Source organism: Tachypleus tridentatus, chromosome 1, assembly GCF_004210375.1.
Source record: "Tachypleus tridentatus isolate NWPU-2018 chromosome 1, ASM421037v1, whole genome shotgun sequence".
NCBI classification, from domain to species: Eukaryota; Metazoa; Arthropoda; class Merostomata; order Xiphosura; family Limulidae; genus Tachypleus; species Tachypleus tridentatus.
Window position 1 is genome coordinate 167152847 of NC_134825.1, and position 23481 is coordinate 167176327.

Sequence of the window (23481 nt, forward strand, 5' to 3'; positions counted from 1 at the left end):
TATAGGTTGATATTGTGTAAGTGTAATTGTATAAGGTGCCAAATAACCAAAATGTTTTAATTTTTTTTTTTAATTTGCTTTTGGGTTTGTCAAATGTACTAAGAAAATTGAATACTTAAGTTATTCAATAGATCAACAGTAAGTTTAGAGATTTAAGATTCTAAACTCTAGAGATGGTGGACAATGTGCAGGTAACCTATTGTGTAAATTTGCGAGATAACAAATACAAATAATGTAAAAGTGCAAGTTAAATAGAACAAATCATACTATATCTTCACATTTGTTTAAGTAGGGTATTAAATATTTTACCTTGTATAGTGTAAATTATTCTGTATATCTTATATGTTAACTGTAAAATTCACTTTAAAATATTGCTTTGAATTACTATGTTTTCTTATTTCAAGACTTGAGATAGAATTTGACCCTGCACAAACAAACAAACACTACTGATAGTTATCATGAGTATGAATTGTTTACAGGTTAAAATATATAAAAAAGGACAACCAATGAATGTGACTGTTTATATGTGTAACATAAAGATAACTTTTCAGTAGTCAATTTGTGTTGCAGTTAAAAGAGTGGTTAGTTGTTGGTTTCTTTTTCTTTCAGGTAAAATCTTGTATGGAGCATATTGGGAAGGCCAAAGAGGTATCATTTGGACATCCTTCCAAATAACTAATTAATAAAGCCTCCTTTATCTGAAAAGAGCACCTCAAACTGAACAAAGGAAATCATTCTAATACTTACCTTCGTTTCAACAGCACATGTAATGGAATGCTTTGCAGTAAATGTTTTAGCATTCTTTGCTCTGAATGAGAGAACATTGCAAATAAATGTGACTTTATTAATTAGATACTTGGAAGGACATCTAAGCGATATCCCTTTGTCTTTTACAATACGCTTAAAATTATAAGCATTCTTTGAAATCTTATAGGTAATTGATATGTTGATGGTTATTGTTGCTTTGATGTGGTGTAGACAAGATCGGTGTAGTCTTGCCTGTCATTTCTTGTTTCTTCGTTATGGTTTGGATGTGACTTGTGAAACGATCCTGTTGTTAATGTGTTCTAATGTTTTAGTCGTTGCTGTAGTTTCCTTCTCAGTTTCTTTTTGAATTTCAATGAAAACATTTTATTAACAAAGATGGTGTTTAAATGTATTTCACTTCAAATGAAACTTTGTTGTTTTTTTGTATTTCTTTAAATTACTTGGTTATTCAGAAGAAGAATCTTGCTGATAAATATTTACAATTAACTAAAATGTCTGAGTGGGTAAGTAAAAGTAACAAGATATTAAAAAAGAGTTTTCACTTAAACATACATTAACAGCTGTTGAGATCTTATCTTTTTATACCTCGTTGTACTGAAAGAAATAACAATAACTTATGTTCCACTGTCAAGGATGATTTCTACTCTTGTGATGCATGAACAAACACTGTATGCACTCTTGGTCTAACTGAGGTGGTCTGTTGAATTTTAGTTTATTTTATCATAATGTAGTCAAAACAACTCTTTGTAACTTTTTTTTGTCTTTTTAAAACTCTCTTCTACAGAATGAAGTACAAAATGATGTACTGTCTACAATGCAAATCACTCCAGAATGGAAGAAGAGGGTTTCAAACAGTGACTTTTCCAAGTACATTGTTAGGAGGTATGTATATACAAAAAAACCTGTATCAGGTAATTTGATAACTTAGATTTCTGTTTATTTTTAGACTAAAATTCAACTTTGTCTATGCTAGATCTAATAGCAGTTAACCTGCTTTTCATGATTGGCTGGTGAAAGTAAAGGTGTCAAAAATGTGTTTTTCGAGTTGTTTTTAGCTTTAATATTTATCTATACTCTGATCCACATGTTTCTAGGTTTGTTGCCTCTCGTAATGGGGTGTTTCAGATCTACCCAGGTACCGTAATTGACAAAAGATTTGATCCAACCAAGCGAGAATGGTTTCGACGTGCCATAGAACATCCTGGCAGGGTAGTTCTCACAGCACCTTACCTAGATGTTGGTGGAGCCGGTTACATTGTAACGCTTAGCCATACTGTGTATGAAGGAAAGTAAGCTGTTGTTTAGACATTTCCATAAAATCTCTTAATGGTGTTGTTGCTTATAGAACGTAGTTTGTAATGTAGAAAATAGTGTGGACAACTGTATTTAATTCTTTTCTACGTTGCTATGATTACCCTTGAACTATTAATATATGCTGTAAAAACAGAAAGGTATATACAGTCATGTGAAAAAGTTAGGACACCCTACGAAAGCCTGTGTATTTTTGCAACATTTTTGGATATATAGATATTTAATCTCAATTTTAACAATACTGAGAGATTATAGGAATATAATTAAACAATTAAAACTGAAGAAAAGACTTTTCAAGATCTTCTGTAAATGTAATTCTACAAAAATGCATATTCTACTCGAGGAAAAAGTTAGAACACCCCCACATTTATTCCCACTTAAAATGGCTCAACTCACACACAGGTGTATCACACCAGGTGCATATTATTAGAAGATCATTACTCAGCATTTTGAATGAGGCTTGCTCTATTTAAACCTCAGACATTTTTTTGGTGTGCTCCTGACTATTGAAGTGAGAGTGAACACCATGGTGAGAGCAAAAGAGCTGTCTGAGGCCTTCAGATAGAAAATTGTAGCAGGTTATGAGTCTGGTAAGGGATTTAAAAAGATCCCAAAAGATTTTGAAATCAGCCATTCCACTGTCTGGAAAATAGTCAACAAGTGTGGAGGGCCTTCAAAACAACTGCCAACATGCCCAGGTCTGGTTGTCCAAGCAAGTTCACCCCGAGAGCAAGACCACAAGATGCTAAAAGAGGTCTCCAAACACCCTAACATGTCATCACGGGACCTACAGCAGGCTCTGGCTACTGTTGATGTGAAAGTGCATGCCTCTACAATCAGAAAGAGACTGCACAAGTTTAACTTGCATGGGAGGAGTGCAAGGAGGAAACCTTTGCTCTCTAAGAGAAACATCAAGACCAGACTGAAGTTTGCCAGAGAGAATGTAGACAAAGACCAGGACTTCTGGAATAATGTTTTTTGAACAGATGAGTCCAAAATTGAATTATCTGGACACCAGAACAGAGGACATGTTTGGTATAAATCAAATACAGCATTCCAGGAAAAGAACCTCATACCAACTGTGCAGCATGAAGGTGGAAGTGTCATGGTTTGGGGCTGCTTTGCTGCAGCAGGACCTAGACAACTCACAATCATATAATCCATCATGAATTCTACTGTGTATTAGAGGGTGCTTGAAGATCATGTGAGACCATCTGTAAGAAAATTAAAGCTGAAGCAGAACTGGGCCCTGTAACACAACAAGGACCCAAAACGTACCAGTAAATCCACCAAGGACTGGCTGAAAACTAATAAATGGAGAGTTCTGGAATGGTTGAGTCAAAGCCCAGATCTTAATCCCATTGAGATGCTGTGGGTGATTTGAAACGGGCTGTATATGCAAGAAACCCCTCAAACATCTCACAGCTGAAAGAATTCTGCATTGAGGAGTGGGGCAAACTTTCTCCAGACCGATGTCAGAGACTGGTAGATGGCTACAAGAAGCGTCTCACTACAGTTATTTCAACCAAAGGGGGTAACACTAGCTATTAGGGGTAGGGTGTCCTAACTTTTTCCTTAGTTAGAATATGCATTTTTGTAGAATTACATTTACAGAAGATCTTGAAAAGTCTTTTCGTCAGTTTTAATTGTTTAGTTATATTCCTATAATCTCTTAGTATTGTTGAAATTGAGATTAAATATCTATATATCCAAACACGTTACAAAAATACACAGGCTTTCATAGGGTGTCCTGACTTTTTCACATGACTGTATATGGAAGAAAGCTAAATGCCCTCTGCAAAGTGTAATGAAATGAAAGTAGTATTAATTGTTTTACTACATTGTACCATAGGATCCACAGCATACTACCTGTTTGTACATGTTCATTTTGTCATAGATTGTATGACATATAATAATTTTATTTTGTTTGTTTTGATGCAGATGTAGTTGCCTTGGGAAATTCTTAACTTTCCTATTGGTTATATGTTGTGTAGCAGGATAATTTGGATTCACAAAGTTTCAGGATAAATCTTGGTGTTTCTCCAGTGTATACCACTTTAATTTTGAGGTATTATGTTGCTGTTTAGTCATGATAAACTTAAAAAAAAACAAAACAACGTAAACTAAGATGTTATGTGTACAAGAGACTTTCCTACTTATTATCCCAGAAAGATTAAAGTAGTTAATATTGGAGAAGACCCAAGATGTAAACCAAACAAGTTTAATACTGGATATGTTAAATAGTGTGTACTATTTATATGTATGTCAAGATAAGTAACTAGGAGCAGTAGGCCTAAAAATGTTGCACAATCAATTTTTGAATGCTACAACAAAGCTGGGTATGATATCAGGAAAAAAAAATTATGAAATCCTAAAAACATAAAACAACCTGTTTTAATGACTTTAACACTACACACCAGTAAGTGCAATATGAAAAACGAACTGTCAAAATAAATGTTTTTTTTAACAATAAGGAGCAAACTGTTGCTATAGTGAAGGTTTAATATATTTGAGTCTCTACTGATACATTTTACCTTTATGTAGTAATACTGAAATATTTTAATATATTTACTGTAATATTGATATATTTTAGTCTATACCAGTAATACTGACAATTTTAATGTACATATAACTCATTGGTGAAGTTAGAATTTCTGTATTTTGTCTTACTTATTCAACTTTCATCATAAACATACCTAGCATATTTCTGTTATTATTATTATTATCCTGTAAATTGAATATTTATTAGTTTATTCTATCCTAACATTCTGTCATCAATTTATATATTAAGCTGATTTTGTTCTTAAATATTATTCAATTAGAGTGTTTATTTTGATACTGTTACCAGTTTTGACTGTAATGCGATTTATTTTGGAGGCACTTTTACTCAGAGTAATTTAGAAATAATTCTATCAAAAGCTATATAATGTTCAATTGTAAGTGAAAGGAAGTGTTTGATTTTTTCATTATAAATGTTTGCTTAACATAAATTGTTTTCACATATTATCTGCGAGGAATGCTCTTAAGAATGTATTTTTAAATTTTTGGCTCATAAAATAACTTTTTTTTATTTCAGAATGTACTTCAAATTTTAAACTGCACTTGTCAAACTGTTGTACATTCCATGATGTAAAATAAATCATTTTATTTTACTATCATAAGTATCACAGTTTTTGGTAATATTATATAATCGACTCTAGTATTTTTGAAGTGTTAGTAAGGTAGTTTTTTTTTTTTCTATCTGAAACAGACATGCGTCTATGCATAGCTCAACTGACACCATCAAAGCTGTTATGGGGATGGATTTTACACTGGGATATTACTATAAATTGCTGGTAGATGCCATCCCATTATGTGAGAAGGATAGAGTAGTGTAAGTATCGTTTGAGTGAAACACTTCAAAGAGTGGTACAAGTACCGTTTGACTGATTTTGTTTATTTTTACTTGCCTGTACCTAAACTGTAGTGTGTGTAATAAAACGCACTTAACTTTCTTTACATACTCCACGTTTTTTTATTTATTTTGAATGTCGAACAGTTGTTGCAAACACAAATATTATATTAAGGTTTTACTTTTCAGGTGTTTCATAATGGATGATAAAGGCTACTTAATAGCTCATCCTGGACTTATTGAACCAAATGGACGTGGACCAATTGAACAACAGCACATAACCCACAAGGTATTTTTCATATCTTCTAGAAAGAACTAAAAAAAAAATCTTTATTTTGAAAAATCACAATATCAGTTTTTTTAAACATATTTCTTTTCGTGAACACTTGTGGAATAATGAAAATTATAAATTGTTTTAACACTCCTGAAATTTGTGACTTAGGTTTCGAATCTTATAGTTCATTACCTTAAATACACTGATGGACTGTACTTAAGTTACTTAATGTTTTATTAACCCCTAAGTATGTAGTTTTGGGACACAAAATGCATCTTGTAGATGGTAATTTTTTGTTCTTTGTTATAATGGTTGTCTCTGTGTAAATATTAACTGTTTGAATTGATGGTGAAATGTAACTTTCTAACATATGTAATAGTTTTTTCATTGTATGGTCTGCCCTAAGGCAGGGTACTGGTCAGTCAGCTCAAACAAGAAGGAGAGCTCTAAGTACTGAAGAAAGCATTCTTTATCCAAAACATAAAGTGACATTCCACTATTGCTGCAAGATGCAGATGCAGTTCTCTTGCCACTGATTTAAAGCTCATTCACCATTAAAAGAATCTGTCTTAATATCCAAATCACTTTCTGAGTTAGTGTTACATAACTGGTATTTCTCACTTTTACTGATTTCATCAGATGAATCTTCTAAATAAAAACTAATTGTACTCTATCTACAAAAGATTAAACCCTTCTCCAGCAGCGACTCACATGCATGTTTATTTACTTGTGCCATTAACGAGATGGTTGTGCTCTTGATCTTCAACCATATTCAGTGGTTGAAGATAAAGGATTCTAATATTTGATTGGCACTCTAGAGCATTGTTATAATCTATTCTTCCAATGTCACTTTTGGACTTTGCAATCCCAAAACTTTGTGATAAGGTTGAAGGAAAATTAAGAATTGCTTTTGAAGAATATCTTGAGCCTAACGTCAGCATTACTACAGATGCATGGACTTCTGATGGTAATCTTGTGTCCTGTCTCGCTGTAACAGCATGTTGGATTGACAGAAACTAGTATCAACAGCTCACACTTCTATCTCTTAATCATCTCCACGAGTCACACACACACACACGCAGGACCAAACTTGTTGAAGGACTTTTTTCAATGTGCTTGGAAAGTGGTACCTTGCAACCCTAGTGTTCCATGTCATGCTCTGAGGCAAGGACTACAACATCACAAATACCTATCCAATATGCAATGCATGCCTCATGCCATGCAGCTTGTGGTGTGTAATGGAATAGAGAATAAGTTTGTTAAAGATCTACTTAGTTGTGCATGGTCTGTAGTTTGTCAGTTTAGACATTCACCACCTGCATTGCTGTTACTTCTACTTTATGAGATGAAATGAGATGATTTCTCAACTATTTGTTTCTGAATGTCTTGGGTGATGTATCATCCCTAGATACCAAGGTAAAGCAAAGGGTACACTTTGGAAAATGATCTGCCTTGTTTTCCAACACAAAATATCTCAAGACCAAGCTAGCTATGTTTATTGATGAAATGAAAATTTAATAACAAGTTAGTTTTGACTAAATGAAAAGAAAATTTAACATTTTATGACATCGAGAAGAGGTGATGAACTGAATTGAAAAGTCTGGAAGCAATAGCAGTATAAAGAGTGGAAAACTATTGAAACTGACAACTTTGGAATTGAATTTTTATTGAGATAAAAAGGTTGAAAATTACCTACCAACTTTGTGCAATTTCTGAGATCAGTGGAAGTAAATGCAGAAATGTGATGTTGAAATGCTTTAGGATAATTATGCTATTTTAGCCACAACTTCTCAAACCCTAACCCTTATTGTTCTCAATGCTCTCACCTTCATCAGAAGCCAACTTTGTAAGCAGTGCCTATTATATAACCTGTACTGTACTCTGAATCCCCGATTTTAAGTGAGTAGTCAGTCTTTGTTGCTCGGAACACATTTCTTTAACTAAACCAATTATTTACTGTTAGTTTCAGTACCTTGTAAGTGTCACTAAAATTAAGGCTTAGATGCCATTTTCAGTTACTCGGAATTGGCCATTTTTAACTTTGCTCAGCTGGAGCCAAGTACTGCTGAGTACCCAATACCCCAGTTTAGGTAACCTTGCATTTCTAGTTAAAATCAAAATCACAATAGTTCATTAAGGAACATCTTAAAGTCTTTTAAAGATCTAGTTATGAAAGTTTCTCTTTAAGAACCATTTCTTGAACAATTAGATTATTATTTATTAGTGTTATAGCTGTTTATCAACTAATTTTTTCTCAGAATAAAGTAAATTCCGTGAGAAATATTCTTATTACCAGTTGAAAAGCCTGTGATAAATGATAGAAAGCCTTTGTTGTATGATTAACAAAGAAAATTATATAAAGTTACTAAAAACTGTGGAAAAGTGAAATGTTATTGTGAACAAACAAAAGTACAAATACACTTTTAAGACTTTTCATTATTCTATGTCAAGAAGTATAAAATATATGAACAATACATTTTCACCTGTACAAAGGATAAAAAATAAATAACCTAACTTCCATCTTTTAAAAAAATTGAGCAGATTTGTTTTCTGATATGTTTTAAATCTGTTTTTGAACCATCTCTTTTGAATAGTAACAATGAAAAATTTGGAATTATGACAAAGAGATTATAAGGATATGTTGTTTTTTTTCCTCTTTTACTTGTTTGTTTTTCAAAACAACAACGACTTAACAACAGGAAGTGCACAATAAACTGATGATTTACTACGACATTTATCAAACTATTTCATTTTGTAAAACTGTTTTTATATATTTTTTTTTATAACTCCTTGACATAAAGGTAAAAATATCATTGTACATCAACTATTAATTTTTAGGAACCTCTGGTGGCCAACGACATTGTGAACCATGAAGGGTTTCTCAAGAAGAAATTGTGTAACAGTTTTAGTGATCGTACAGTACAGAGGTTCTATCAGGTGAGACATAACAATGACCTGATTGTTTTCATTGTGTGTGTGGTTCATAACTGTAGTTTTAGTGATCGTACAGTACAGAGGTTCTATCAGGTGAGACATAACAATGACTTGATTGTTTTCATTGTGTGTGTGGTTCATAACTGTAGTTTTAGTGATCATTACAGTACAGAGGTTCTATCAGGTGAGACATAACAATGACTTGATTGTTTTCATTGTGTGTGTGGTTCATAACTGTAGTTTTAGTGATCGTACAGTACAGAGGTTCTATCAGGTGAGACATAACAATGACCTGATTGTTTTCATTGTGTGTGTGGTTCATAACTGTAGTTTTAGTGATCGTACAGTACAGAGGTTCTATCAGGTGAGACATAACAATGACCTGATTGTTTTCATTGTGTGTGTGGTTCATAACTGTAGTTTTAGTGATCGTACAGTACAGAGGTTTTATCAGGTGAGACATAACAATGACCTGATTGTTTTCATTGTGTGTGTGGTTCATAACTGTAGTTTTAGTGATCGTACAGTACAGAGATTCTATCAGGTGAGACATAACAATGACCTGATTGTTTTCATTGTGTGTGTGGTTCATAACTGTAGTTTTAGTGATCGTACAGTACAGAGGTTCTATCAGGTGAGACATAACAATGACCTGATTGTTTTCATTGTGTGTGTGGTTCATAACTGTAGTTTTAGTGATGCGTACAGTACAGAGGTTCTATCAGGTGAGACATAACAATAACCTGATTGTTTTCATTGTGTGTGTGGTTCATAACTGTAGTTTTAGTGATCATACAGTACAGAGGTTCTATCAGGTGAGACATAACAATGACCTGATTGTTTTCATTGTGTGTGTGGTTCATAACTGTAGTTTTAGTGATCGTACAGTACAGAGGTTCTATCAGGTGAGACATAACAATGACCTGATTGTTTTCATTGTGTGTGTGGTTCATAACTGTAGTTTTAGTGATGGTACAGTACAGAGGTTCTATCAGGTGAGACATAACAATGACCTGATTGTTTTCATTGTGTGTGTGGTTCATAACTGTAGTTTTAGTGATCGTACAGTACAGAGGTTCTATCAGGTGAGACATAACAATGACCTGATTGTTTTCATTGTGTGTGTGGTTCATAACTGTAGTTTTAGTGATCGTACAGTACAGAGGTTCTATCAGGTGAGACATAACAATGACCTGATTGTTTTCATTGTGTGTGTGGTTCATAACTGTAGATGATGTAGTTTACCAAGTCTGAAACACAAACAGTGGCCCCAATTTTATACATAAGAAAAAATATGTATCTCTTAAACTAATCTATTAAAACAGTTTTGAAAGTTATATGCTGTTAAAGTGTATTTAGTCAAAATAGCTTGAATGGTGCTCCATTGTTACATGTTATTGTCTAACCTTGATGTCAGTAAGTAACTTTTCTTGTGAGTGTACGAGTGGAATTAGGTTTCCTGTTAATTATAAAAGTGTTGTAGATTAGTTCATTAATGAAAAATTATTAAGAAGTGTATTAGTTTTCTTTTTGTCACTGGTAATCTGTCTTAAATTGTCCATTTAATTATGAACCTTATCTTTCAGTTTGACCTAACTCTTGATAGAGTGTTGACCAATTTAGTTCGAGGAGAACATTGTGCTAAATATCAGGCAAGTAATAGTGTTATCAACCATTGAAGAAGTAATAAAATAAAAGCTTGGTGTCAGTATCTTTTTGTTTGAGTCAGTGTTGGGAGAATTACGTCCCAAATATTTTAGAATTGCAAATTAATAAGCTTGGGAGATGCACTTTCAATAAACCTTGCAACTGTACATTTGATAATACATGATGTAATTGAAATGATATGTTAAACACATCTAGTTATTGTGTATTGAAATTGTAAGGTCACGAAATCTCCCGTAGAAACTATGCTTTTATCATGTTTACTTGTAGCATTTTATGTATATATCTCATTTCTAATTTATTGGAAGCTATAATTGTGGTATGTGACACTAAAATGTATTGTCATTTTTTGTTGCTCAAGAGGTTAACGTGCAGAAAAAAAGGAATTCAAACCTTTTGATCTCTAGTCACATGTTAAGAGTTATAGGTTTAAATTTGCCTCACTTTCAATTTTCAGTTCAAAAAATTTCTTAATTTCATAATTTTAAAAGTTAATTTTATTGGTAAATTAGCTGCATTTATTTTATCTTGCTGTTTATTTTATGGTTTTGAAAAAAAAATATTTGTTTATTTATGTAGTTTTTTGTTTTGTTTGCATTTGATTATGAATCATTCAGATCACACTAGTGCCAGGGACTAACCTATATCTTGGAATTGTGAACCAGACTTGTGAGGCTGTTACAGCTTTTTGTCCATGTAGTATGGTAAGTTGGAAGTAATATCAGGATTTAATAGTATTTCGTAAAGAGTTTCATTTGGTATTATTAGAAATTACTCAGTCTTAGTATCTATTTTTATTTCACAAAAATATTAGATATTACCTTATATCATTTTGTATTAGTTATATGGTACTATTAGTGGTTTATTGAACTAAATTCTGATTGCTTTGGCTAATTTAATATTCTTCAGATGAGTTAGGACTATGTAATTGCTCAGAAGTAAATATCTAACATATAAGGTTATATGTGGACTTTCTTTTTGTTACATTTTTACACATTCATAAAAGAAATATACAAGCACTTGTTCATGAAGGTTTCCCAATTTATATATAATCGTATTGTTATTAATAATATTTTGATTTTGTATCACATTTTTTATTGTTTTTATCTACCTATAGTAATATTAAATTCTAAAACCCAGTTTAGTGTACATAGGACAATGAAAACCATTTTGGCACCAATAAATTTCATACAGTCTGTAAAATGATTGCATATTAAACGTTATATTTAGAGTAAGTTGTAACATTATTAAGTCTGTGTTTTATACAATAAAATATGTTCAGCAATTACTTGCCTTTTATTTTGACAGACAGGTAATCAATGATCTTGTCTTTTATCTTTTGAAAATTTTTGTACACTTTTTTTACTGATTAGTCAAATACACTACAGGCTGTCATTTAAAAACTTTAAATTGAATTACACATTAACTAAGAAAAAGGTTATTTGCTGCAAAATGTTTCAATGTAGGTAGAAATGGCAAGTGCCATATAGATGTAGCACTGGGGCTTTCCAGTTCTTAAATATCCAAAAATATAAGAAATGATGCTGACTGTAAGTGTATGCATCTCTGTGCTTAAGTGTTGATAGTATTTTTAATTTAATTTTTGGTATACAAAGGTTAATAAAATTGTTGTTTTAATAAATACTTACAACTGTTACAGACTGATAGATTGTGTTTAAATTGTCATCGAATGGAACAGAAAGAATGTGAATGCCCTTGTGAATGTCCACTTGAGATGAACCTTTGTACTGGTCAACTTGTGGATGAAGAAGATAGGTAACGTAGATTATCTGTTAATGTGTGTTTTTATTGATGTGATTAGTTCATTTTGAAAAAAAATGCCTTCTTAAATAATACCTATAAAACCAAGTGAAAAATGTTATATTATTTGATAGATTTTTGTTAATATAAACTTTTGTTTTCATATGTTACTAGAGTGTAAAAGAAGAATATAATCTCTTAATTTTCTTTGTAACAGATAAAAGTTTTTGTATACATAATTGCATATTTATTAAATGACCAAGAAAGGCTAAAGCTGTTTGAACTGCTGTTTTCCGTAGATTACAATGTGTATATTTGTGTGTATGCTAGGTAGGTATGGTTGCTTTCCTTTCTCTTACAGGGTTAGTAATTACGCATGTAAACTTGAACTTTTAGAACTTGTTTTGAGGTTTGATTTCATATTGCATATAATTCTGATGTCAATACCAAACTAAACTATAAGTATTTATGATAGAAATCCGAGTTGTCCATGGGAGCTAGAAGAACTTGAGTTGCCAGTTGTAGATCCTGAACTGTTGGAGTTCTTAGAACCGTGCTTTGAAAACCATTGTCTTGCTCGAACCACCGAGAGGTAGAATGCTGAATTAGTTTATTTTTTGTTGAAATAATTACTGAAGTAAAGGTGTAAGTAATATGCACCAATACTTTATTACTTACAATGTTTCAAACGTTTTACTGTTAAACAGAAACCTTTTTTTTTTATTTTTGTAACTTTTTGAAACATTGCTTTCAGTAATTGAACTGATCTAGAAAATTAGATTGGTGGAAATCTGTCCACCTCTGTGTGTACATTACATGGCCAAAAGTATGTGGACACTTCTTCTAACTAGTGGATTCAGCTATTTAAGCCACACCCATTGCTAACAGGTGCATAAAATCAAGTACACAGCCATGCAATCTCCATAGACAAACACTGGCAGTAGAATGGGTCATACTAAAGAGCTCAGTGACTTTCAACGTGGCACTGTCATAGGATGCCACCTTTCCAACAAGTCAGTTTGTCAAATTTCTGCTCTTCTAGAGCTGTTATAGTCAACTGTGCAAGTGCTGTTATTGTGAAGTGGAAATGTCTAGGAGCTACAACAGCTCTGCCACGTAGCGGTAGGCTGCACAAGCTCAGAGAACGGGACTGCAAAGTGCTGAAGCTCATAAAAATCGTCTGTTAACAGTTGTAACATTCACTACTGAGTTCCAAACTATCTGTGGAAGCAATGTCAACACAAAAACTGTTCATTTGGAGTTTTGTGAAATGGGTTTCCATGAGTGAGCAGCTGCATACAAGCCTAAGATCACCATGTGCAATGCCAAGTGCCAGCTGGAGTGGTGTAAATCACACTGTCATTGGACTCTGGAGCAGTGGAAATGCATTCTCTGGAGTGATGAATCTTGCTTCACTATCTGGAAGTCTGATGGACGAATCTGGGTTTGGCGGATGCCAGGAGAACGCTACCTGCCTGAATGCATAGTTTTGTGGAGGAAGAATAATGGTCTGGAGCTGTTTTTCATGGTTTGGACTAGGCTCTTTAGTTCCAGTGAAAAGAAATCGTAATGCTACAGCATACAATGACATTCCAGAGAATTGTGTGCTTCTAACTTTTTGGCAACATTTTGGGAAAGACCCTTTTTTGTTTCAGCATGACAATGCCCCTGTGCATAAAGTGAGGTCCATAAAGATATGGTTTGGTGTGGAAGAACTTGACTGGCCTGAACAGAGCCCTGACCTCAACCCCATTTGAACAACTTTGGGATGAATTGGAACCCCGATTGAGCCAGGCCTTCTTGCTTGACATCAGTGCCTGACCTCACAAATTCTCTTGTGGCTGAATAGGAGCAAATCCCAGCAACAATGTTCCAAAATCTAGTGAAAAGCCTTCCCAGAAGCAACAAAGGGGGGGACCAACTCCATATTAATGCTCATGGGTTTGGAATGAGATGTTCAACAAGCACATGTAGGTGTGATAGTCAGGTGTCCACATACTTTTGGCCATGTAGTGTGTGTATATATATGTATGTATAATTTATTTTGCTTACTATTAAAACATAGTAGTCTGATGAAATATACTAAATAACTTAACTGTGACAGGATCATATACTGGTTAATTCATAGGTTTTTAGTTTATTTATTTCCTTTCTTTTAAATAACTCAAATACTTGTTTTATATATATTATTGATTCATGGAATATGTATTTCTTGGATGTGCTGTGTACATAATAGTAGATTGTAGTAAGTTATAATTTAAATGGGCTTAGTTATGTTTTAAAGCATGCTGGACTGTAAACCTGAGAGTCAAGGTTTGTATCTCAGAATGGCTGGTATGTGTATTAACACTTTTACTAATAAAGCAGAGAATAACGTTTCAACCTGAAGATGATCTAAGAAGGTCGAAATGTTGCTCTCTGCTTTATTAGGAGTAAGTTTATACAAAGTTACAAACCTTGACTCTTCAAGTGAATTTATTATCATTAGGAGGAGTCAAGGTTTGTGTGTAAATATCAGAAAAGATCCAAATATTTCTAGAGTTGTGAAATTTAAATTTAAAATAATTTTACTTTAACTAATCTAATACTTTAACTTGTAAGTTGTCCCCCCTTCATAAATGTTTTTATAATTTTTTGTATTTTTCTAGTGAGTGTTTTGGCGTACTTGGATGTGAATGGTGCCAGATGGAGACTGATGGTGTAACTCATCTTAAGAAAAGCTACTGTGTGGAACAAAGAAAATGTTTTGGGGGAGTTTTAGGTGCTAGAACACCCTATGCAGATGAGATTATTGGTATGTTTTACACATTACTTATAAAGTTCAACACTAAAATTATGAAAGATTCATAGTATTTCAGGAGTAATTTCTTAAGCTTACTCAGTCAAATTGTTTACTTTACTGGAGAATAAAATATTATTGGCCACAATGTTAAGTTCATCACAAAAATTAAGAAAGGTTTGTAGTATTCTAGCAATAATTTCTTAAACTTATTATATTATTGGTCAGAAAGTTGTGAACCAAATGGTCTTTGTTTTTGTAGTTTTTTTCTGGTATGTCAGCATATAAATATGAAAGCACATATTTATGACAAAAGATATGAGCAACTGGAGTGAGATTACAGTATCTTTAAGTCTTCTTCAGAGCACTTAAGCACTACGTAGCTTATAGTAATGTGTGTTTGTTTTTGATCAGAAGGTCTTCCACTTGAAGAATTATTGGGTATCAAGAGTACTCCAGTTGGTCCAGTAGCTGGTGGGATCATGGGCTGTTTTCTGGTTCTGGCTTTGGCTTTCTATTGCTATCGACACCACGTTCAGCGTGGGCCATCTCCTTACGTGCCATCAGCTCCAAATACGACATTCCCAATGTCTCAGCTGGACAATGAACCAGATGAAACAGAATTTAACGAGGATCTTCATCCTGGTACATAAAAGCATTTAAAATTAGCTATGATAATGTATTCCAGTAGAAGAAGAATTTTTTAAGATTATATTATTAATAAACAAAAGCTCTACTATTAATAAACAAAAGCCCTACTATAATGATACATTGTTTTTCAGTTGTAATTATTTGGTTACTTTATACATATAGCTTGTTTCTATTTCCAGTAGCTCATTCTAATGTGGTCCTGCATAGTTTTGACAATGCTGTTCCTGTTTCTCCGTATCGAGCAAATAGTGCATACCGAAGGCCAACAGGTGGTGAGAGTGACCATGGTTACAGTACAATGACTCCTCACGAGGACTCTGAACATATGCCACCTTACTTTGAACCCTTACTGATAGGAAAGGACTGGTACCATGTCCCTGCATCTCAGCAGTCAGTAAGTAGTTGTAGCCGAGCATCATCACCTTTACCCCATCCTCACCCCCACAGTGTAACACCACCCATTTCCTATTATGGGATGCAGAGTAACAGGCCTTGGGCTAGTGGATTCTCAGTATTCAGGGATCCATCACAGACTGTTATACCAGAGGTCCCATACTATAGTGAACATTTGACTCAAGCACAGATCCATTAATTTGTATATTATGGTTGTGTACTAATGTAAATGAACCTGAACTGTAATGGTATTTGCTGCTCAATTTGTGCATGGAAGTGTTGTCTGACTGTACCAAAATAGTCCATAGGTGCCAAGTTGTGACCACTTATGTCTTGTTTGCTCTAGTTCATAGTTTATACAGTTTAAAAAAGTGGGAAAAGTAATTTCATATTTTTCATTTTGTTGTTAAAACGGGTTGACTTGTATTTTTGTGAGTCCATTAGTTGCTGGTGTTTTTGTAAAATACAAGTATATTGTGTGAGTAACTAAATGTCACATGGTTAAATAATTCATCTTTCTTTTTTTTGTTCTGTTTGGATTTTGTTGCTTGAGTATTGTCATTGTAGAAAATGTATATAGTTATTTTATACTATCTTTCAAGAGTTTCTCATCAAATTTCAGTTTAAGCTATGCAAGTTTCTTTTGAATGAAACAGCACTTGTGATCTTCCTGTTTATTGTAGTGCCTTTTGTTAAAAACAAAAATTGAAACCCAGTTGTTTTTAATCTTGTGTAAAATGAAAATGCAGTTATGGTCGCATTTATTTACTTTTGGTTTTTTTTTATCTTTTAATGTAAAGTACTATTCAAGTAAGACAAAAGTGACAATTCCCGTGCATCAACTTGGAAAAGAGTAGGAATGCTGTTTTGATACCACAAGTAGACACTTGTTAGTAATTGTATTTTATGATTTGAATAACATGCCATGGTAATCATATGAACTTCGAGTTTAGTTATGTTTCAGAAATTTTATCTTTATTAATATCCATTTGAGGAGGAAAGAAAACAAGCCAGTTTTAATAATAAAAGGTTTGTGTCCATATTTCTTTAAGGGATAATCATCTAAGTTTTTCAACAATAGTTAGGTGAAAATATTCAAGATAAAAATTATGTATTCCATACTAAGAGCAATATGCAGTGGTATATTTAGGTAGGGGTTAGAGGGAGCTCAGTCTCAGGGCCTATTGGTAATTTTATTCTATGTAAAATTACATGGGATATGAGGCCTACAAAAGTTATTAGCTCCTAGGTCCACACAACCAATATGTAAAAACCATTGATTACAATTGTCATAACCAGTGAAAGAAAACACTTTAAGGATGTGTGACAGGGCTAAAGGTTGCCCCATTTTGATGCATGGTTTTTTAATTTGAGGTTAATTTTTGGTACGAAATATTTTAAATAAAAGAAATACTTTCAAGACAAGTTGTAAAGAAGTTATAACTGGTATTTGGAGAAGAGTTTTCAACATGTACTATTTTATACAAGATAATAAATATGTTAGACAGTGTAGGTATTATGAGGCTGGAAAACATGAGGAATTGCATTTGCTTTATTTCTGGAAGGTAACTGTATTTTGTTCTCTGTACTGAAAGTTTTTTTTATTCAGGCCCTGAATAAAGCTTTAAGTAAACAGAAAGCATTCATTGAAGATTTCAACCTCAGAACATATTAGCAACCAGCACAGATAATTAAACAGTGGAATTGAATATATTGTGACATAATACAAATTGTTGTGAAAGTATAAACAAGTGACATCTTAAATGTATGTGTATGTTATTGGTGACACAACATAATTTGTTAAGCTTTATAGGTAAATCATTGCTGTTGAAAATGTGATCGAAGTATATAGTGAAAAATGATACATTTTGTCACACAGAATTAGTGTACGTTTAAAATATTGTTATTTGTAATATAAATATACATAGCTATACCAATTCATTTAAGTTTCAAGATGAGGAATCTAAAGTGTTGATTCATGTTTTTTATTTTCTTGGTGAATTTTGTACAATAACAGCCACATGTAAAATTCTGAATACTCTTGAAAGTTCTTTGTTTGGTAAGATGTGTGCAAAAGATTTTGTAGTTATGTGGTTGTGTCTTGTACTCATTTTACCTTATTATATGTCAACTTAAATTCAAGTATTAGCCCACCAGGTAGTTAAGTCGTAATCTGACTTTCATTAAGTGCCAGGTTTTATAAAAGACAGTTATTGTTAAACAATAAGTTTGCAGTGTAATGTTGTAATTATACTAATGACAAAAACAGTACAATATTTTTACAACTTCTTGAGGTTCTAAAGTTCATTTGGAAAGATAGCATGAAATATTTACAAAGCAAAGGACACTATTTTTGTTGCTTTAATTTTTTTTCTGAAAACTTAGCTTTCCAGTGGGAGTGTTTCAGTATTTATCTTTTCAAATACCTACACTTTGCAGGTAACAAATTGAACGAATTTGTAACATTTCCAGGTTATCACCGAAAACAAAATGCTTGAATAAGTTTCATAGATATGCCTAAAGGGTTCCCATTTCTTAAAATTTTAAATGTGAAATTTTTGTAATATATTTTACATCTCGGAGGAGCTTAAATGTTATTGGTCAATTATAAGTATTTTTGTCATATTTATTTGTATGCCTATGAATGTTTTTCATCAGTGCATGAAGATTTAAAAACCAATTTGTTAATTTCATTCTACAACTTTACTTTGTTATTTTAGCATGGTGGGTGTTGTAAGAATAGTGACATTATGAGGACTATTTAACTGTATTATACTAAAATTATGATGTGAATCAAACACTGTACAGATTAAAGTTCATTTTTGTAGTATGTTATGTGTGAAGTTTTTTCATCCTTAACAAGGCTTACAAATGTCTAACGTCTCTTTGGTTAGATGATGTACTTCAATCTGCTGTATCTACTTTTCTTGCATTAACATCCTTTTCAGTCTCATTTGTGCACAATAACGTTTTATGTTGGTTATGTTTCTCAGCTTCAACAGACAAAATTGTGGAACAAGTGGTGGAGTATTTTAAATACTAGGCCTAATAGCTGTGGTAAAAATCATAAGTTTTTTTCAGTTGTATATTTATTCTCTTAATTATTAAAGTGGTATAGAGCTAAAATGAACAATTTTTAAAAATATTTCAAATTTACCAATTGCCTATCATAATAAACTCTTGAGCAGATAAAAAATATTTGAAACCCAAAATTTAAAGTATAAAAAAATACAGTTGGGTATAATTTTTACTGAAAGAATTAGGCCTAATGGTTTCCACAGCTTTGCCATGTTTTGGCATTTACCACTGTTGGTTTCTACAAGATATAAACAATTGACTGAAATATAGTTTTGTTAAAATCAACCAATTCGTTTTTAAAATTATTTGTGGATAAAAATTGTGGCTATAAAGTGTATAGGTGACCATCGTGAGGGTTTTTACATTAAGTATATTTTTAACAAACTTTCTATGTAGATACATTTTACACAAAAATATTTCTATCAACAAAAAAAAATCCACATAATTAGGTATCTAATAATTGAGAAAATTTAATAACAAGGGATACAATCCATATATCAGTATGTTTCATATAAGTCCTACAAAATTTATATCAAAGTCTAAATAATCTACGTTTTGTTTGAAATTGTGTATTTAATACAAGATAAGGAGGAATGTTAAGTGTTTTAGCACTACAGCCTTGTACATTTAATGAAAAAAACAATCTGATGGTACAGTTCTGTTTTATGTTGTTTTTTTGAACTATCTTAATGCTGAAGGGAAGGAGCTGTCTTCCAAGTGTTTGGTTTCACACTAATTAAACAAAAATATCTTTAAAAATGAAATTAAGAATTCAACTTTATAAAGTGTCAAAGCAGGTGTACAAACCAGTGAAAGCTTTTGTTCAATGAATAAGTTGTAAACTGGTTATTCAGATGATTAATTTTGAAAGCACAGTTTGTACTTTTTATATATTCTGGTTAACCACTTGAACAACTAGTTTACAACTTCCTGGTGGAAAGATGAGTTAATCTTCAGGATACTTTAAGAAGTTTAGCTTAACTGTTTACACAAGTTATTTCATTTGGGTTAAGCCCAATAACTTGTATGTTAGAGACAGAAAAATTCCAGTGCATTTTTAACTATACCATTCCTGTAACCCATAAAACCATGAGTATATTTTTCATGAAAAGTAATTAATATATGCAGACTAAATACTGATGTTTAAATGAAACATAACTAATAACGGTAAATATAAAGTATGTATAAAACATTTGTAACAACCTCAAGAACCACACTAGATCTTTCAATAAAATATGTATGATTATCTTCGTGATAGATTTTAACATTTTCTAAGTGGTGTTTCTAGTTTCCTGGAGTACTTGTAAATTTGTAATACTTCATAATAAAAAGAATTGTTGAGTGCCTTCAACACTTATGTGGTTACAATATTTAACCATACACACGAGGCCACTGTTGACAGTAGTATTCTTAACAGATTTTCAAAACTTGTTTGACAACATGATGTAAAATGGTACCTGTTACACACACACTTATTTTCAACCATCAATGTTAATTGTAATATAGAAAAGTAACAGTTTCAAAATTTAAGAATAACAGGTGACACATTTTTCAAATCACTAGTGGTTATGAAATTAAAACAAACCTTAACCACTGATCTGGCATTTTCCCACTCTATAAGAAAAAAAACACATGGTGTTGTATCCATAAAAAAAAAAAAAAAAAAATCCATATTAAGCCAAAGAAAGTTGGTCTATATTCATTAAGTAGCATTTTCTAGTAACACATACACTTTGAAATCAGTTAAGTTTTTAATATCGATATACATTCATAGGAAAAAATAGCAACTAAACAGTTACTTAAGTCACTAAATAAGCTTTCATTGAGTACACACTTCATAGATATTCCGAGCAAACAGTGTAGAAAATGTTGAAACATGGTTTTTTTAGGTAAATTTTATTGAAGTTAGATTATGTAAAGAAAACATACACTATTTAGCACATTAAGCCTAGACCACTTTGCAATGTGAAGGTATGTACCGTGTTTCTCCGAAAATAAGACGGGGATTATATTAATTTTCACTCCAAAATATGACACTAGGGCTTATTTTCGGGGGATGTCTTATTTTGATATATTAAAAAAATGAAGTTACAAAGTAAAACTATTAAACTAACTGATTAATACTTAAACAAACTAATTAACTATTAAACTAATTAATAAATTAATTTTTTTTATTTCTTTCCTCTTCCTGCCACTCTTAACTAGGGCTTATTTTAAGGGTAGGGCTTATATTAAAACTATCCCCAAAAATCACACTAGGTCTTATTTTATGGGTAGGTCTTATTATCGGAGAAACACGGTAACTCTAAATACACCTAAATTATCTTACTTATACAAACTGTACTGAGAAACTATGAATTTATTTTAAACCCAAGTTTGATAAATTATTGACCTTCATTTAAGTAAAAACTATTGATTTATATATTAATAATAAGACAATGCTTAAGAATTATTTAAAATCCTAAGTTGTATATTGTGTAATTTATATAGGATTTTACATTACTTATGTGTAGGTGTCATCTGAACTGTAGATTAACCAAGGTAAGGTTTGAGCCATTGTATCTGCAATATTGTTTTTTAAGGTTTTGATTTAAAAAAAAATTATTTGCTATTATAAAAGTGCATAGAACTCTTGCTGTACTGAGACTGACATAGTCTATTACAAAGCTTCCTATACACATAAGAATTAGAAATGCATATAGTAACTGGAACAACAATTAAAAATATTGTACAAACCACCTTCCTTATAATGATTAGAATGCACTGCTTCTTTAGTCGGGTACACTAGCTGTCCATTACTTATGACATTAAACCTAAGGTCTATTTGAGTATAAAAGGGTTTACTCTCCGTTGAAATTAGCATAATCATTCCTTTTAATATATTTGAAAAAACGTAATTTTTCAGTCTGCTGTTTTTATTTCCATATTTATTCTATATAGCTAAAGAAAGAAAGAAAAAACAACAACTCTATATTAATTATTACCATTAAAGTTGGCTAGTTATACAAACCAGAGCATTTTTATGAGTCTCTTATGACAAGTTTTTGACCCTCTCAACCAAGAGAATGATGTTTCCATCAGATACTGATCAAAAGGACAAACGGTTTTTGGTTAAAAAATGTAATTCCATGCTTTCTACAACCACACATTTCTTGTGTAAATACTGAAAATGTTGAAGTTATGTATTAAGTAGGAAACAGTTTTCATGAAACTATACTGAAGAAGACAGTACAAGCAGATTATCTTCTGTAAACTGACCAGACTTTCTGGATTCCAAAATGGGACACCGAAATGAGGAATAAAAAAAATGGTTACATTAAAAAGAATTAAAACTTCTTTTTGTAAAAATGCATACCATCTTATTATATTTTTCTTTAATGAATCAGGTGTGAATTTTGGAAACATGCAGTAGAAAAGAATGATATTCATGAGAAATACCAGGTATTCACTATAATTCTTACTAGAGAATATTTCCTTAAACAACCTAATACAATTTACACATTCATCTCATGTACCAAAATAAAGCAAACTGATATCACATTTTGTAAGTTATAACAATATTACTGTATACTGAACACTAACATTTAAAGATTTCATAGTGCAAAGGTCAACGGCTAATGCTTAATAATGTTTTATAAGAAAATAAGTTAATTTCATATTAAATTTTCAATAAACACAAGTATCTATGTATTTCAATGTTAACATACGAAAATAAAGGATATTGTAGGAGGACAGGACAAACCTTATGTGCAGTCATAGTAGAGTAGTGCTAACCAGTCATAATTTTGATAACACAGGATGCTCAAGTTCATCATCTCCCAAAGGATGACATTTTTGCATCCTCTACAGTTTCTGGTGGACATTGGAATAAGCACATCAAATTCTTGGCATCTGGTCACATTAATTTAGTGAAATATTAATGGCTATCATACATAATTATGGAAAAGTTTGGACTATTTTTTTCTTGTAGAAATATAATAATCCTTAAAAAAAATAATTTTCACTTCATGTAATTTTGTTCTGAACACATTTAACTAAAGATGACCAATTTTTGTAATTTGTTCTTTTTTTTAAGGTTTAATTTCATTCAAAATCCACTGGTCAAAACCATGTTTTTTCTTATTAAACACAAAGCTATATAAAGGGCTATTTGCACTCTGGCCACTGAATCTGTTTCTAGCAGTATAAGTTTGGAGACACACAGCTGTGCCACTGGGGAGCTGCCAAAACTGTTCTCAAATACAATAGCAAAGAGGGAGAGGCCTTCTTTGACAATTTATTATAAAAATCTAATACATGTTCAAACATTTTATCAACAATAATATATTTACTCAGAATTTTTAACTTTCTGGGTTTATCTCTTTAAAATAACATCTGTAAATAACAGTGCAATAGCTTCCTATTATAAAACACGTATCAAGTTTCAACTCTAGTTTTGTGATTCACACAATACACAGTGAGAAGATTACTCTGAAA

The 23481-nt window shown here is 32.0% G+C and overlaps 1 protein-coding gene across 3 annotated transcripts in view; it reads left to right on the forward strand.

Moving 5' to 3' along the window:
- LOC143229948 (VWFA and cache domain-containing protein 1-like) overlaps positions 1-18757 on the forward strand; it is a 59058-nt gene extending 40301 nt beyond the window's left edge. Inside the window, exons 17-28 of one of the 3 annotated variants that reach the window (XM_076462853.1) lie at positions 1553-1650; positions 1863-2057; positions 5330-5452; positions 5660-5759; positions 8583-8681; positions 10265-10330; positions 10961-11047; positions 12004-12119; positions 12580-12696; positions 14753-14898; positions 15298-15528; positions 15714-18757. In XM_076462853.1, the coding sequence (XP_076318968.1) occupies positions 1553-1650; positions 1863-2057; positions 5330-5452; positions 5660-5759; positions 8583-8681; positions 10265-10330; positions 10961-11047; positions 12004-12119; positions 12580-12696; positions 14753-14898; positions 15298-15528; positions 15714-16126 (1791 nt within the window). In that variant the 3' untranslated portion in view covers positions 16127-18757. The remainder of the gene's footprint in view (positions 1-1552; positions 1651-1862; positions 2058-5329; positions 5453-5659; positions 5760-8582; positions 8682-10264; positions 10331-10960; positions 11048-12003; positions 12120-12579; positions 12697-14752; positions 14899-15297; positions 15529-15713) is intronic. The other 2 variants (XM_076462844.1, XM_076462839.1) reach the window with 2 other exon arrangements.
- The last annotated feature ends 4724 nt before the right edge of the window (positions 18758-23481 follow it).